General features: G+C 39.0%; 1 protein-coding gene across 1 annotated transcript in view; it reads left to right on the top strand.

The window, feature by feature from the left end:
• ITPR1 (inositol 1,4,5-trisphosphate receptor type 1) overlaps window positions 1-18,607 on the top strand; it is a 273,195-nt gene that overhangs the window by 214,649 nt on the left and 39,939 nt on the right. The window contains exons 41-48 of the mRNA XM_081969590.1: window positions 118-298; window positions 4,368-4,624; window positions 7,350-7,550; window positions 8,728-8,838; window positions 10,084-10,179; window positions 12,717-12,839; window positions 15,182-15,286; window positions 17,064-17,256. Coding sequence (XP_081825716.1) covers window positions 118-298; window positions 4,368-4,624; window positions 7,350-7,550; window positions 8,728-8,838; window positions 10,084-10,179; window positions 12,717-12,839; window positions 15,182-15,286; window positions 17,064-17,256 — 1,267 coding nt within the window. The remainder of the gene's footprint in view (window positions 1-117; window positions 299-4,367; window positions 4,625-7,349; window positions 7,551-8,727; window positions 8,839-10,083; window positions 10,180-12,716; window positions 12,840-15,181; window positions 15,287-17,063; window positions 17,257-18,607) is intronic.

Here is an 18,607-nt window from a genome sequence, read left to right as displayed (position 1 = left end):
GATTGTGGAGCTCATAAAGAGTGTGTTTAGTTTTTTGAAAATTAATGTCTTTGATATTAAAAATGTTTCATTTTCATTTTTTAACTATCAGTTTCCTGGGCTTTTATTTTGCTACAGCACTCCTTTTTTTGTCGCTTATTGGAAGATAAGAAATCAGAAAAATTCTTCAAAGTTTTTTATGATCGTATGAAAGTTGCTCAGCAAGAAATCAAGGCCACAGTCACAGTTAACACCAGTGATTTGGGAAACAAAAAGAAAGATGATGATTCTGACAGAGATGTGCCAGCAAGGAAGAGAGGTAAGGCTTCCGAGCTGCAGTAGAGTATGCCCAACTGAAAGTAAATAATTCATCATGTGATTAAGTATTTTATTGATCCCTTGGTTCACAGCAAGGAAAAGAGTACTCTCCCACCATGACATCATCTTCCTTCCTCAACCTTTTGGGATATGGCAATTACTGAAATGATGATAGGTATTCTCAATATTAGTATGCCAGCCAGCTTGACATGTTGCTTCATTTTTTCACTTAACATTCTTTGCTCTGCAGGCAGTAGGATCTAGAATTCTGTAATTAAAAGCAAACTTTCTCAATTCAATCTAAAGATGAATTAGATTTTTTCCCCAACCACTTCCAGTTTGAAAAGATTAGCTGGTTACATCACCATTCTCGGGGGGGGGGGCATCCAGTTGGGGACTCTTTTCATGTCCCCGTTAGGAGCTGGAGCAAAAGAAAAAAAGCCCAAATGCAAATTTTGCTAATCTCCAACCCAGCATCCTAACTACAAGAGCCACCATGCTCCTATGAATTAAGGTGCACCTTCAGAATTAAATCTTAAACTTCTCTATCACTTGGTGCACTGTTCTGACGTGCAAGTATGATGGATCAGTACATATTGCCAATAAGGATGAAATAAAATAGATTGTTCCTAAATTTAATAGTTGTTGTGTTAGGAAGCTATTCCTAACATTGGTGTACTAGGTAGTTTCTATTAGTCAACAATATGAACTGATGTATTAGACGGCCATATACAGTTTGTAAATACATATATGGTAAGGACATAATTTTGAAGAGCAGAAGATAGATATTTTTATACTACAAATTCTAAGTAAAAATTAACAGATATACTAACTCTGGATCCAGTGGATAAAATTAGCACCATATTTACTCAAAAGAAGTAAGGTTCATCCCTTCATGGTAATTATCTATGAGTTGGGGTGAAGGAGTAATCCTACGTTTGCTGACAAGCATAAACTACACTTCTAGAAATGAAAGACCAGGATGCTTTAATCAGTGCAGATATCCGTGCTAAAAACCCTAGATGCTTTTCAAGAGTGGTGAAGAAGGCTATTATTCAGAGAATCACTAATTTTAAATAGGGTGCCTTATTTTAAAGGTGGTTGATTTCAATCAAATGTTCTAAAGTCAATTAATATAAGTAGTCCTCAACTTACAACATTTTTTTAGGTTACCATTTGAAGTTACAACACATCTGAAAAAAAGTTACTTATGACTGTTTTTTACATTTACGAACACTGCAGCATCCCCAAGGTCACATGATTAAAATCCAGATGTTTGGCAACTGACTCATTTATTATGGTTGTAGTGTCTTGGGGATGTGTGTGTCACAAAATCACCAATTGTGACCTTCTGACAACCAAAGCCAATAGGGAAGCCAGGTTCATTTAACAACTGCAGCAAGGAAGATCGTAAAATGGGGCAAATCTCACTTAACAAATGTCTCATTTTACAACTAACATTTTGGGCTCAATTTTGATCAAAAGGGCTACCTTTATTATTTTCTTGCTTCAGGATCTGCCCTGTTTTGTAATGAGGCTTCCAGCAGGCGTACAGGTGGGGGAAGTGGGACACACACACACACACACACACACACACACACACACACTCTCCCCTTCACATATTTATTGCCCAGCAGGGCATTCCCAGGTTTTCCTGAGTATTTCACAGGACTTTTGTTAATATGTTCCTGGATATGCTATTTTGGAGAATTCTTCCTCATAAATAGTTAAGATATCCAGAAAGGGGTGGTGGTAGGGAGGCACAGTTGCCTCTTCTTTTGATAACTTGAATCAGAGTCAAGCAGAGTTTAGACTTTTATTCATTAAGCAATAAAAATGACAGCATGAGAATAAGCTGCATCCACAGTTGGTCACATTTAAAGTATTTCCAGCATTTATCCCACTTGACTGCAGAGTCTGCATTATTATTGTTTCTTGGCATTGCATTTGCTTTTGTTGACATAGCAGACCCTTACCATACTATACCATTTGTCTGAAATGTTATAGAGTTTCCCGCAGTGGTGAAATTCAATTTTTTTTACTAGCGGTTCTATGGGCGTGACTTGGTAGGCATGGCAGGGACGTGCGGTCAGGAGAGTCAGGGGAGGCAGAGCCTCACCACTCTCATCATGAAAAAAAAAAGGGGAAACGGAAAAGGCACTGAGGAGCCTCGGGGAATGGGACCACATGTGCAGGAGGGAGGTGCAGGAGGCTCCTCTAGCCTCAGCCTCCCTCCTGCACACATGGTCCCATTCCCTGCCTTCCTGAGTCAACATGAAGGGGACCGGGGCTCGCTCTCAGCATGAGCCGTGGTCCCCTTCATGTTGACTCAGGAAGGCAGGGAATGGGACCACATGTGCAGGAGGGAGGTGCAGGAGGCTCCTCTAGCCTCAGCCTCCCTCCTGCACACGTGGTCCCATTCCCTGCCTTCTGTCGGGTTCTGACGCCGGAGCTCATGGTTCCAGGGCGAATGCGCCTGCGCGAGCGGCTCTCTTCCTCGCACTGAGCAACGGCTGGTTTATGGGAAGTTGCTCGCGAAAGCGGAAAGTGCGACTGACTTTTCGGACCGGCGGCTACCGTTTCCCTGCCAGCTTGCTCACGAAAGGACCCTGGAAACCAAGTCGTGGCCAGCGCCTTGTTAAGAATTGCGCTGCTGAAAGAGACAGAGAGAAAAAGCAGATGTATTTTTTTTACAATTATTATTTTGCGATACGATATTGAACGTAGCGCTTAGAACGCCATGGCTGATTCCAAGAAAATTAAGTGGGGTCAGATTTGATTAATCTTTGGTTAGGATGGGGACCCAGGAAATCCTAGGCAGGGAATGGGACCATATGTGCAGGAGGGAGGCTGAGGCAGCCTCAGCCTCCTGCACACATGGTCCCATTCCCTGCCTTCCTGATGACGTCCCCAGCCTCACCAGCCATAAACCTCACCGCACGTCACTGAGGCATGGTATAGCTTGTTGGGCGTGGCAGGGGTGGGTACTGCAAAATCTCCATTCCCATCCCATTCCAGGGGAATGATACATCAAAATCTCCATTCCCACTCTACTCTGGGGCCAGCCAGAGGTGGCATTTGCCGGTTCTCCAAACTACTCAAAGTTTCCACTACTGTTTCTCCAGAACCTGTCAGAACCCACTGGATTTCACCCATGGTTTCCTGCCTAAGCAGGGGGTTGGACCAACAGATCTCTGAGGTCCCTTCCAATTATGTTATTCTATTCTAAAGCAGAGGCAGTTTTTCAGCTGCCTTTTCCACAGCCTGAAGCCAATTAGGGCTGAGAGGAAGTAACTGACCTAAGATCATTTAGTTAGCTCCCATTTTCCAGGGAACTCTAGAACCTGGGTCTCCCTGGCACTAGTCTAGCACCCTAACTACAATCCATAATGTCTGTTGCTTTGTCATATGTAAAATATGCTCATTTGAATCAGTGACTGTCTGGAGTTTCATTAAATCTGAGCAGTCTGCTTTAATCATGATGGAATCTGGATCCAATCCAATATGCTGAAGTCTAAAAGGAGGGGGAATTTCTGTTGATCCAAAGGAATTTTACTATATTTTCAGTGAACACAGAGGCAAAATTAGTACTAGGCGTTTCGGTGGCAGTTTCTAGACCCCTGCCAGCAAGTCTGTTTTACAATAACTAAGCATCATGTACTAAAACTTTTAATGACTGTATTTATGTTTATTTATGCGTGTATGTTGTGTTTTGTATTTATGTACGTTTATGTGCTGTTATATATCTTTTATGTTTTATGCTCCATTGTACGCCGCCCCGAGTCCTACTTGGAAAGGGAGCGGCTAATAAATCCAAATTATTAATTATTATTATTATTATTATTATTATTATGTTTATTTAATCTATGAATTGTCTTTTTGAGGCTATTTCTGTGTATTGCTAAGAAACGAGATGAATCAGGCTGGCTTGTTAAGTTTTATTATACTAATCTAGATACTTTTACTACAAAAAAGCAAAATGCTGAATGGCAAAGATGTTAAGTTTTCTGGAAATGATGAAGGGAGCCACATCATTATGTACTAATGGGATTTGTCATTGTGCATTATAGCATTAAGGGAACCCTTGACCCAAATAACAGAGGAAGTGAGAGATCAGTTGGTTGAGGCCTCCACCGCTACAAGGAAAGCTTTTAACACCTACCGAAGAGAAGCCGATCCTGATGATCATTATTCGGCTGTAGAAGGAGCACAGTCGGTGGCAGATAAAAACAAAGATGAACTGGAGATGAGTCCTGTCATCACAATAATGCAGCCCATCTTACGGTTTTTGCAGTTGCTGTGTGAAAACCACAACCGGGATTTGCAGGTACACAAGTTGTGTTGGCCACCTTTATGAAACACACTCGGGACCCAGAGGTGGGTTTCTACCAGTTCGTACTGGTTCGGGAGAACTGGTTTCCCATCAGTTCGGGTGAACCGGTAGTGGTAATTTGGCCTGTCTTGCAGAACTGGCAGCGACCCAGGCTGGCCATGCCCCTGAAGCGGATCCCCGGTCTCTTCTGCCATTTCTGAGCATGCGCAGAACAATTTACAGTCAACTGCACATGCGCAAGCAATGCACAGCTGGCGCGTGTACGAAGCAAACCGGTACCAACCGGTACAGGAACCCACCCATGTTGTGATCCCCAGTGTGTCTGGCAACACCTTACTTGGCCTGATCTGAATTTTGAATGTTTTAATGAATGAATTGAGAAGCTAGCACGTTGCCAAAACCAGCACCAGCCTCAAACCGCATCTTTATTTGGGTGGATGAATGAATGGGCAGACTGAAATAGTCAAGGTATTGTAGGAGGTGAAGAAGGAGGGAAATATTCTCACCAGTTTAACTACTAGTAAACAAGCACTTTGGGACTAGCAAAACACTCCACAGCAACCATTGTAAGAACATCCATAGCATGCTCTCAAATTTCAAAAGTGCCTAGCAACCCAGAAAATGGGAACCCCTGGGGTACTTAAGAACACATCTAAGAATTCTGTCTTCTCAAAAGAGAGTTGGATTCCTTAAACTGAGGACAAGGGATAATTTGTTAGTTTTTCCTTCAGCAGAACAAAATTTGGTTTCCTGAAGCAAAACCAATGGTGCTTTTTCTTCTCTGTCACGATCAGGACTGTAAGAAGCCTTACTGCTCCACTCATACCATTATTCTTGCTTTTATTCATCCCCTCAATTTTCCCTCCCCCTGTCTCTCCCCGGCTGATGCCTTGCTGTGTGGAACCGCTGATTCTAACACATATGGTTACGTTATGAACCAGAAAGCCCAACTCACTGAGCAGCAAAAGGATTATCGTACAGAATCTGAAATTGGAGCTGTGTGATAATATTTTCTCCTTCTTGGTTCCCTTGTGGGAATGTGGAAGCTAATGGAGGCTGCAAAATAGGGCAGGAAGTGCAAACATCTGCAGCCTATAACTTGCCCACCTTAGAGATAAGAGTATTTCATCTTAGACCTAAACGGTTGTCGGTGATTATTTGGATTTTTGCTGTAAAACCCCAAATCATCTGAAAAGCTGTTTTATTTTCTTTGCTTGTTCCTTGATCATTTATCCTAGGGTTTTTCCATACTGCCGCTTGAAGCTGCTTGACCCTGGCTGTAAACTGGCTAGAAGGGAAACAGGTTCAAGAAATTCCCTTTACAGATTTCAGCTTCTTATTTATAGAATAGCTGTGGTCTAGTTTGTTTTCACTTTGTTTACTACGGACCCAAACTGTGAACTCTCCTGCTTCTTTATCCTTCCCATCCACCCTGGAAAAGCAAACTCCAGTTATTTTCCTTTCTGTGGCTGGCTTTTTGGGGAGAGTGGTTTCTATTGATTAATCTTTTCAATGGGTCCATTGATTCCCACTCATTTAACATCGTACAGTAGTAGAGCAGTAGGGAAAAAGAAACACCATGATTTTTACTACTTTCTCTATCAATTGGATTAGAGCAGTGTTTCTCAAACTTGGTGACTTTAAGTCCTGTGGACTTCAACTCCCAGAATTCCCCAGCCAGCTATGCTGGCTGGGGGATTCTGGGAGTTGAAGTCCACAGGACTTAAAGTCGCCAAGTTTGAGAAACACTGGATTAGAGGAAGAAATGGGCAGAACAGCTGAATCCCTGACTACACCAGAGAACTCATAAGGATTCCAGTTGTTCAATATTCCACCAGTGAACTTTTAAAAACAAAACACCTTCCATTAATTAACTTTGCAACTAGTAGTTAAAGAAAAGCATTGCCATTTGCAAATTTTAACACATTTTGGAAAGATTATCTGGCTGAACCCAATGTTATTTCCTTCAAACCAGTGGTGGGCTTCTAATTTTTTTACTACCGGTTCACTCGTGTGTGCATACTTGCGCATATGCAGAAGCGTCCGGGCAGATGGGCGGAGCCTCTCACTGCTGCTGCTACTGATTTGCCCAACCCGGGCCGAACCTGGGAGCAACCCACCTCTGCTTCAAGCTATCCTATATTTGGGTGGGTGGGTTTCATCTCCCCATCATCCATGGAAACAATGGAAAGCAAAAGGAAGCTTTCTCTTTTGGCTCTTTTGTTTCAGCTTGTTCCCTGAAAGAGAGCAGATAAAGAGAAGGTAGAAGAAGATCAAAGGATCGGTGATTTGTCATGTACTCTTCCAGGAATACTGACAAAGATGCCACCAAAGTGGCAAAGATGATTTAGCAAGCCTTGGAGAAAAAAAATTGGGGAGGTTCTGATGCTTTGTCCCTCTCACCCCATCCATGTGATGAAAAATTTATACAAGGGACCGCTCAGATTTCTGTGCTTCTGCTGTTGATGTCTATTGTAAATATGCTTCTCAAAGACCATGTCGCAGCAGAATTTCATACTTCTGTTTAGATGGGAAAGTCTACTCATACATAGATACAACAGCATATACAGAGGACTGTTTTGCCATGCGTTGATAGAAAGTTCAGTACAAATGCAAGCAGATACTATTGAATTTGAAAAATTATGAGAATAAATGTTATGTTTAAAAAATGAAATTCATAACTTTTGTGTTTCTCTGTTGTTGCCATGTCCATCTCTAGAACTTCCTGCGTTGCCAAAACAACAAGACTAATTACAACCTAGTGTGTGAGACATTACAGTTTTTAGATTGTATTTGTGGAAGTACAACTGGAGGACTTGGACTGCTTGGGCTGTACATTAATGAGAAAAATGTAGCATTGATCAACCAGACTCTGGAAAGTTTGACAGAGTATTGCCAGGGACCATGTCATGAAAATCAGGTATTGTAATTGGGGCAAATGGGAGATGTGGTTGACTTGGTGCAAATTGAGAGGCTGACTTAGAACACTGAGAATTCCTGTTAATATTTTGGAATGTTTAAGTTTCAACTTGTAGTGTTAAGAAAAGAAACATGCATGTGATTTTATGGGTGCATAGTATGATCAGTGGCCCACCTACATTGTGGATTATGGCAGTGTGTGGGCACTCAAGTGGGTAGCTCTAAATCAATCTTGACTCACGGCAACTGCTTGAATAAGTCCCTGAAGGTTTTTCTGCAACATTCTGGAAGTAGTTTGCCATTCCCCTCTACATCCGAGGGCTGAAAGGGAGTGACGGGCCCCAAATCATCTTGTTGCCTTTGCGCCTAAAGTAGGATTAGAACTTACAGTCTCTGGGTTTCTAACTTAGTTTTTTTTAACCACTACATCAAGTCCAAATTTCACTGGACTTGATGCTTTTCAGGCATTCCAAATCAACTGGTAATTATTTTATTATGCATAATCATGCACATAAGTCCATGCACATATTGACATTTACAATGATTATTTAGAAATGTTACTATAACACCACAACATATACTGAATTGTGGCTCAGGTTTCTGTTTTGTTGAAATTCCCTGGTCTTTCTCCAGTAATATTCCAGACTACATTCTTCTCTATTCTCCGGTAAAGAGTAACTTCAAATAAATCTGTGATTACATTTATATTGCATCTTAACTAAGCCAACAGTTAAGTTTTGTTGGAAAGCAACAAAAAAAAATCCAAATGCTCTAATAAAAATGTGAGATCAAAATTTTAAGATATGAAAAGAAAATTAATCTTCCCAGTTCTCCAATAGTAAATTTATTTTATTTATTTTATTTATTTATTTATTATTCACACTTATAGACCGCCCCCTCTCCCAGAGAGGACTCGGGGCGGTGTACAGTCACTAATCAAATCAACAAAACAGTAGTAAAGTCATTAATTATGGCATTTATATGTTGAGTAGTCTCATTTTCTTCCAACTGTTCTTTCTATAACAAAATGTATTGGGGAAACAATTATAAATATTGTATCCAATGGATGGGGGATGGAAAGAACTTCCCCTCCTAATTTTGACCTGTGGGTTATTTTTATAAAATAATCATACTACATATTGTTGTTATCTTTTTCCACTACCTTGCTCTTCGTGTAGAACTGCATTGCTACTCATGAGTCCAATGGTATTGATATAATTACAGCATTAATTCTCAATGACATCAATCCCCTGGGAAAAAAGAGGATGGATCTTGTATTAGAACTGAAGGTAAGTAAATTCTTTAACAGTAAAAATGATCATTTTTACAAAAGAAAAGAAACATTTATGCTCAAAAAAGTTGTGCAAACTCTCAGTAACCCCAAGAAATTCACTGAATGTTTTGGATAAGGTAGCATGTAGAGGAATTAAGTTTGAATAAGACTTAAACTACACTAAATTAATTAAACATGACCTTATGTGAATTTGATAGATTGAAGCTTAATTAATTTCTTGCATGTTTAATTAACCATTAAAATGCAGTCTCCAAATTATGAAATTGAAGACACCAGGCTAGTCATCACAACATATGACATGAATCTACTCTTATCAGATGGGTTTGACACATGCCTTGTAAGTGAAACTCTATAGAAAATGTAGTCATTGGGGAGCAGGCAATACAGCTCTATAGATAAGAAAACAAACTGCAATAAAACAATCTTCATGTAATGATACTTCATGGTGGGAACTGCAGTTTACAGAATCATAGGTTTTTAAGCATCGTAGTTCAAAAGGACACTTATACAAATAACTCTTGCTAGAGTTTGTTAGTCATAATCTAACTTGTTTTGAACATAGACTGCTGTGTGATATTTTATTATTTATAGGCTGTTCAGTTCCTAAGGACTGTAAGCAATTTATAAATAACACAAAATAGAAAACAAACAAAAAAATAGAATATATATATATTCCTTCCTATGATAATGGACAGGAAGGTGTGTCTGTGTGTGTCTGTGTCTGTGTGTGTCTGTGTCTGTGTGTATCCAAAACTGTGATCAAATACAAACCTTCCTGTCCATTATCACAGGAAGGAAAAAATAGTCATGGCAACAGTAGTCAGCTACTGCAGGGATGGAATTCTGCAATCTGTATTTTTACAAAACAAGACTTTGTAAAAGTTAACATTCATGATTTTAATTTACTGTGTTAAGTATTATGTTAGAATGAGGTCTGTTTCATAGCCTCTCAAATATTGGGTGTGCTGTACTTCCAGAGACCTGATTTGAATGTAAGTTACTTTTCCTGAGTATTTAAAGAACACAGGTTTTTAGCAGTTGGTTTTGTCTTCATTGTACATGCAGATACTGTTTAGACTCTTTCCTTTGTTCTTTGTTGCTTTGTCATATGTCAAGTTTACTAAAATGCAGTCGGTAGTAATCATATTCATCTGCACTTTCTTTAGACTGTTTTTGTTTTTTGTAATACATGGATATTTTAATCAGCTTACTTTCCTTAAAGTTTCTTTTTGTTTTCCAGAATAATGCCTCAAAGTTACTCTTGGCTATAATGGAAAGTAGGCATGACAGTGAAAATGCAGAAAGGATCCTTTATAACATGAGACCAAAAGAACTGGTATGCTTCCATTAAATTGAACAGCATGAAATTATTTTGTTGCCAGATGTGTGATTAAGAGCACACTATTTTGGATCTTATAAACTGAGGCCTCTCCTTAACTGAGCCCTATTATGCTTAGCAGTAAATTTAAAGAGCTTTGTTCTATATACACAGGTATATTTTAAGTTGGCTTAACTTGAGAGCTTAAGAAGCGTTATTTTCCACTGCAGTCACAGTATCCTTTTAACTCTGATCCTCTGTACTGGCAATATAGTTCTATCATATCTTGTACAGTGGGGTTACAGGCAAAGTGAGGTCGAATAGAAAAGAGAAAATTTGTTTTATATTTGTTTGATATTATGTTTTATAATATCTCAGGGGTTGCCACAAAGAAGAGGGAGTCAAGCTATTCTCCAAGGCACCTGAGGGTAGAACAAGAAGCAATGGGTGGAAACTAATCAAGGAGAGAAGGAACTTAGAACTGAGGAGAAATTTCCTGACAGTTAGAACAATTAATCAGTGGAACAAGTTGCCTCCAGAAGTTGTGAATGCCCCAACACTGGAAGTCTTTAAGAAGATGTTGGATAGCTATTTGTCTGAAACGGTATAGGGTTTCCTGCCTAGGCAGGGTGTTGGACTAGAAGACCTCCAAGGTCCCTCCAACTCTACTATTGTATTGTATTGTATTATTGTAAGGTAAAATTATAGAAATATATCTTGGCAACATGGTAGCATTTCTATCCAGGATTTATTCTCACAGATAGATGGCAAGGACAGTTTATTGATTTTTGCCACCAGCTTTTTGTGATCTTGAAAGATTTGCTCCAAGGGATAGGATGACTTTCATGTGTACCGTGGGAGCCAATTCAAGGAATGAAAAAAGCATTCTCCTTCTCTTCTGTTAGTCAGACTTCCCAGGGGATCAAAATAAAACCAAAGCATTCATGGGCAGAAGGATTTTACTTTGTATGTTCAGTGTAAAAGACTGAGTGAAAGAACTTGAAAGTGAAAGAACCTGAAAGAAGACTTGCTGAAATAATCAGCTGTTCTGAGAAGTCACATGCCCCGTTTGTTTTCCTCTAAAGGTAGTCCCTTGACTCACAACCATTCATTTAACAACCGTTTGAAGTTCAACAGCACTAAAAAAATGACTTCTGACTAATGCTTGCATAGCAACCCAAGGTCACATGATCAAAATTTCGACACTTGGCAACCAACATGCATTTTCAATGGTTGCAGCATCTCAGGGACAGGTAATCTTCCCAATCAGCTTTAGGCCAAGTTAGTGGAGGAAGCCGGGTTCACTTAATGACCTTGTGATTCATTTAACAATTGAAGTGATTCTCTTAACATCGCAATGGAAATTGTGATCCAGTTATGGTTATAAGTCAAGGCTCATCTGAGGTTAAGAATAATATGTCCGACAACACCTACCGTATTTATGGAGTATAAGACGCACATTTTTCCCTCAAAAAGAGGGTGAAAATCTAGGTACATTTTATACACTGAATACAGCATTTTTGGCCTCCCGTAACACTGCTCCTTTTGCAAAAATGGCCAGGCATAGCCTTTTGGAGGCTTCCAGAGTGCTCCTGGAGGCTGGGGATGGCAAAAATGAGCAAACAAATGGCCCGTTTTTTTGCTCGTATTTGCCCCCCCAACTCCCAGGAGTACTCTTTAAGCCTCCTAAAGGCTATGCATGCCCTTTTTATGACAAAAAACAGACCCATTTTCCTGAAAAATGGGCTGTTTTGGGGAGGTCTGCAGAGTACAAAAACTTTTTTTAAAATTTGCCTCTTCGAAATCTTGGTGCATCTTATACTCCAGTGCGTCTGATACTCCAAAAAATATGGTAAGTTCCATGTAGAAGCATGGGAAATTATGATACTGTAGCACTTCACTTATGAAAATAGTTCATAATAGTTCAAATAGTTGAATAGAAAAAAGAAACCTGCTGAAATTTTATCATTCTAGGTTTTTTTATTCTAAGATTTATTTTACTTATTTTTATGGACATGTTAATATCTCCATGTTGATGAGTTGTATGTAAAATAATACTTTAGAGGATAATAATTTGAAGTAGGCATTTAGACGTTTTTTAAAAGCTGTCTAAGTATTCTTTTGTTCCGCTTTAAATAAGCAACAAAATGCAAGCAAGAAATCCAAACCTATATAGTTATAGTAATTGCCTGCGTCAAGAGTATGACAGAATATATTATTCTGCAATAAAGATGTGGGATGGAGGTAAAGTTTAAGGCTTTATTTTTGGCGTTCATTCCACTGAGTCAGTTTATTTCTGATATAAATTATAGTTGTTTAAAAAACAACAGCAGTATCAGTAATCTGAGCCAGGGATCCTCAGCTTCAAAGGATAGAAGGAAATAAAAATTACTTCATATAAGTTTCATTTTCAGAATATCTGAGATAGAATGAAAATAGGAAGCAGCTCAAATGCTTAGATTTTGTTTTCTTTTCATACACACACACACACACACACACACACACACACATAGATATATTTCAAACTTGTGAAATGTGTTTCTTTTTCTCTACAGGTAGAAGTAATTAAAAAGGCATATCAGCAAGGTGAGGTTGAATTTGAGGATGTAGAGAATGGTGAAGATCTTGCTGCATCTCCTAGAAACGTGGGGCATAATATTTACATATTAGCCCATCAGGTAAATTTTTATTTATACCTGAAGAATTTAGCCCCAAATTTAGAGCATTTGAATCACAGTAGTTGAATCATGCACTGCAGGAATTCATTTCAGGAATGTCAATATGAGCCTTGTCAGATTATCAATACTGACACAAACAGTGAAAGTAGTTAGGTGAAATAAAATTACAGTTTAGGCTAATATAAAGCATTGTTGCCAGTTATTCACATTTGCCTGAAACCTGCTGTTGCCCACTTTAGTTATGCTTTTGGTGCAAATTAATTTGTCTTTCTTAAACTAAGTGCTTTGTCATACAGTTTTTCTTCGTATGTGCTGAAACATATATTTGTTGATAAGCATTCTAAAAGCTTATTTCACTGATTCCTCATCCTTAAGTCTGTCACAAGCTGATATACTTCGTATAACAAACTTCTTCTTCTTGTTAGTTGCAAAGTCATGTCCGACCCATTGCGGCCCCATGGACAACATTCCTCCAGGCCTTCCCATGGAGTCCATTTAAGCTCACACCGACTGCTTCAGTGACTCCATCCAGCCACCTCATTCTCTGTCTTCCCCTTCTTCTTTTGCCCTCAATCTTTCCCAGCATTAGGCTCTTCTCCAGTGAGTCCTTCCACCTTTTCATTAGGTGGTCAAAGTATTTGAGTTTCATCTTCAGGATCTGGTCTTCTAAAGAGCAGTCAGGGTTGATCTCCTCTTTGACTGACCGGTTTGGTCGCCTTGCAGTCTAAGGGACTCGCAGGAGTTTTCTCCAGCACCATAGTTCAATTCTTTGGCGTTCAGCCTTCCTTATGATATAACAAACTTGCTACTCTCCAAATAAAAGAGAACCATTGGTAGCATCACATTGCAGTGAACAAGGACAAACATTCAAATTTGAAGCTTCTAAGATTATTGGATGAGCAGGCACAAAACCAGCCAGGGAAGTGATTGAATCCTGGGAAATGGGCCCCCCATCAGTCAACAGGTGTGCTGATTTACCACCAGCTTATCAAGTACTTAGGATGCCAGGGCTTAGCAGCACAAGGAAACAACAGCCAATGACTTAATAGCCAGCTATCAATACCTCAGTCAACATCTAAAAAGCCACATACAACAGGTACCATATAAATGCAACGCACACTATATAACCCAAAGCATACATTCTGGTAGAGAGAAGTTCCCTGAGGAGGGGCTCTAACAGGAGTCCGAAAGCTTGGAAGACTAAACCTCTGGTCCCAGTGACTCACAGATTGAAAATAGAACCAACATTATTCTTTAACATTATGCTTTAACATTATTCATAAACGACAGAAAGAATTGTTGAATAGTGGCTTTTTGCGAAGTAAGAGTTGTACTTTTTGTGTGGTCTTTCTCATATTCAACTTGCCAACTTTGGGGGAACGAATTTTAAACTAGACTCTAACAAAGACGGGAGAGAGGAGTCCTTTGATTTTCTCTAAATTTTGTTGTTTGTTTGCAGATGTTTCATTAACTGACTTATTATTATTATTATTATTATTATTATTATTATTATTATTATTATTATTATTATTATTTATTAGCGCTTATAAACCGCCCCCTCTCCCGAAAGGGACTCGGGGCGGTGTACAGTCCGTATCAAAATACAACAAATTAAAATTATTAAATAAATAGATACATATATACGTATATGTGAGGAGGATAAAAAGATATGGAAAAATGTACAGCTAAGTAAATAAATCAGAATATACAAAATTTAAAATCCCAATATCCTGTAAGATTAAATTTAAAAGAGACAATCCCTCTAAAAACCAATAAAATGTGTATGCCAGGAGGTAGACGTTATAATTATGCCAGACCAGCCAGTTGGAACAGGTGAGTCTTCAATTTCTGTCGGAAGGAGCGGAGGTCAGTAGTGGTTCTAATGTCGGGGGGGGGAGGTCATTCCAGAGGGTTGGGCCCATCACAGAGAAGGCCCTACTCCTCGGTGTCGCCCGTTGGCATTGCCTACTGGACGGCACCAGGAGAAGCCCCACCCTGTGAGAGCGAATTGGCCGCAGGGATGTGTGTGGGAGGATGCGATCCCGCAGGTAGCTAGGCAACTAGGTAACATCATCAGTGTTAATGAGCGTGGTGGGTTCCCTGTTTACAGTAGTACAGTGCAGTAGTACTGTATTACTGTATCTAGTACAGTATTAGTACTGATGATTTAACATTGGTTTCAATCTGACCAAGTCAATATCTGGTTTGTTTTGAAGTAGTCATCTATTTCTCTATTTTGCAATTGAGTCTTTCAATAATTCTGAGTTTTGCTTTGTTTTATTTTTTTTAAGTAGGAGACATGGGCAAGCTTCCTGCTCTTCATAATTGTTCATTTATTTTAGCTTGCTCGCCACAACAAAGAATTGCAAAACATGTTGAAGCCTGGAGGACAAATAGATGGAGACGAAGCTTTGGAATTCTATGCCAAGCATACAGCTCAAATTGAGGTAAATACCTCAAATTATATCTAATTCATCTTAAATGGAACTATAAAAAGAAAAGTAACAATGTGATGTAGATTTTATACAGTCTAGTAAAATAATAATTGAATTCTACTGCATGTCCTGAATACCTAGTTACAAAAAAAATCCCCTCAATCTTTAATGAATGTGAATTCTTCCAAATATAAATCTACTTCCTTTTTCTTTTTTCTTTAAAAAAAAAAAGACTAACACTTCGAAAATGTGTTTTGATTGGGCTACTGTAAATTTCTTTTTTTAAGTAAACAAGCTGAGAGTATACTACAGGAAAAGTCTTGGGTTAAGCATGAGGGACTTCTTACAGTGGAAATAAAATAGTATCAAGAAAGGCAATGGAATTGGCTCTTTAGGAACATCTTGTTTCCTTCAATATGAGCCATGACACAGTGTTTTGAGTGCATTACTGCAGGCAACTTCTGCGGACTACTGTTTGCCTGCAATTTGGCAGTTCAAATCTCATCAGGCACAAGGTTGACTTAGCCTTTCATCTTCCAAAGGGGGTAAAATGAGGACCCAGATTGTTGGGATAATATGCTGACTCTGTAAACCGCTTAGAGAAGGCTGTAAAGCACTGTAAAGCAGTATATAAGTCTAAGTGCCATTGGTATTGCTAATAGATAGACCTACTGAGCCAGGGGTGGATTCCTACCGGTGTTGGTACCATTTCGCTTCTCACATGCTTCGCTATGTGTGCACAGCACACTGTAAATTGATCTGCACAAGCACGAAGAACTTAAAAAAACAATTTAAAGACATGCTGGCAAAGGCAATGGTGGCCAGGGAAACAGCTCAGGGGCGTGACCATCCCGGGTCGCTGCCGGTTCTGCAAGCAAGGCCAAATTACCACTACCGGTTCGCCCAAATCGGTGTGAACTGGTGGGAACCTACCTCTGTACTGAGCTATACAGCACAGACTCTAGATTCTACAAAATGTCCATTCCAGAAGATGGTATTAAAGAGCTACTGTACTATCCATTACTTTTTTCTCTGGCTTCTCTAAAATATTGAGCAGCTTCTCAGGTTCCTGAAAGTCATGCACCAGTTTCATGATACTTTGGGGCTTCACATGCAAAATTTGTCTCTCAAGCAATACTACAAAATACCTCAAACTCTTAAATGACACAGATCTTTCATATTGCCCCAGTCAAATGCTAACTCTGAAATTTCCCCCCAATTCAGTGCTTTTATGAAACAAAAATAACTAGCGCTTTGGGAAAACATACGTGTTTACATTTTTCACAGAATCATTTTCTTATATTTTTATTAATGGAATCAGTTTAAAAATAGGAAGAAGTGATTTTATTGGCTTGATTTGATTTAGGTATTGCCTGATTCCAAAGTGACTTTGGATGGAAGTGACCAGTGCAGATTGATTTGGTTTTCTATGACTTTTTGTACGCAAATCATTTCAATTGGAACAACAAGATGGAGGGAGGAAGGACGGAAGGAAGGATGAAAGGAAGGAAGGATAATTATCCATCTACCCAAGTAATACTTGGCTAACAACTGAAATAACATATAATTTTTGTAACAATTCTGATGAAGAAATAACCTCCTTTTCCTAGGTGACTTGAAATGTGAAAAGAAATTGTGGCAATAGAAATAACAGTGTTTAACAGGAATGCAAATCAGCACGTATTTTAAAATATACCAAGAGTTCCAGGAAGTTTTGCATACTGAAAAATAATACAATCTCATTGTGAACATACACCATGCAAATTAACTCTTTAAACTCTTCATGTAGATAGTTAGATCGGATCGTACTATGGAGCAAATAGTCTTCCCTGTGCCCAGTATATGTGAGTTCCTCACCAAAGAATCTAAACTCCGGGTGTACTACACTACAGAAAGGGATGAGCAAGGCAGCAAAATCAATGATTTCTTTATGAGTTCTGAGGACCTTTTTAATGAAATGAACTGGCAAAAAAAGCTGAGAGGTAAGTTTGGGTTAGGAACACAAAAGATTATCATTTGATATTGTATAATAATTCCTGATCTAAAATTGCAAACTGTTTTCCTGAAAGAAAAGGAATATTAGACTTTCATGGCTTTTTCTTTTCTTTTTTTCCTTTCCCTTTTTCATTCCTTTCCTTTCCTTTTTTACATACAAACATCCTACTCTCAGGTTTCTAGAAAAGCTTTGCTTGAACACTGCTTGCGACTTATTTTTATTTCCCATTACATTATTTCCCCAAATAATGCTTTAAATATACAGTACAAGTAAGCAGCTAAATGATTTTAACCGTGTCCAGTCATGTCTGACTTTAAGGCATGATACTCTTCTCTATTTCTTGGCTGAGGGAGCCAGTGCTTTCCAAAGACATTTTCTGTGGTTGTGTGGCCAACATGGCTATATGCTAGAGGTGCAAACACTCTTACCTTGCCACCAAAGTGGTACCTATTAATCTACTTGTATATGCATGCTTTCCTGCTAGGTTAGCAGGATCTGGGGCAAGGTATGGGAGCTCATCCCATTGAAGGGTGCTCAGATCTCGAACCCAGGCTGTCAACTCAGTTCAAAGATCTTTATAAAGGTTGCAACCTTATAGTTAAACTATACAACTAACTTCTAGCAGTTTTAGTTTTATTTGTATTAGTCTCCTTTATTTTAAAGCAACTCTGCTGGGATTAACAAAAAAAACTAACAATTTTATCATGGCACAAGATTTCTTGAACTAGATAATCTAACCCATTTTATTGGCTGCTTAAAGACTTATCCATAGTACGGACAGACACTGTGTCTTATATTTAGCCTGCTTTCTAAATCTACATCTCCCAGCCTTCACAGCTATTGTCAGCACTTGTTGCCAGATGGAATAAAGGTTGCATCTACTAGCTTGTTGTTGTTGTTGTTGTGGAGCAGATAGCAATGCCAACTGTCCCTCAATCCTGCTTATCTAGCCAAGTTACTTCTAAGGTGGAACTATAAAAATAATAAATAGAACTTACAGGCATTCATGCCTCTCTTGTGTGATATAGATAATCCTTGATTTAACAACCACAATTGGGAACAGAATTTCTATTGCTAAGTAAGGCTGTTGTTAATGAATCACTCCCGATTTTACAATCTTTTTTTTGCCACAGTTGTTAAGTGAACCCACTGCAATTGTTAAGAGAATCATGGGATTGTTAAGTGACTCCAGATTCCCCCACTGATTTTGCTTGTCAGAAATTGTCTGAGAAGTTTGCAGATGGCAATCACATGGCCCCATGATACTAGCAATCATTGCAAATACATGTTCGTTGCCCAAGTGCCCCAATTTTGATAATGTGACTGTGGGGATGCTA

The sequence above is a fragment of the Natrix helvetica genome, assembly GCF_964273705.1.
Source record: "Natrix helvetica genome assembly, chromosome: 1".
NCBI lineage: Eukaryota > Metazoa > Chordata > Lepidosauria > Squamata > Natricidae > Natrix > Natrix helvetica.
The sequence above is the reverse complement of the archived record's forward strand: the minus strand, read 5'-3'. Positions and strand labels throughout refer to the sequence as shown.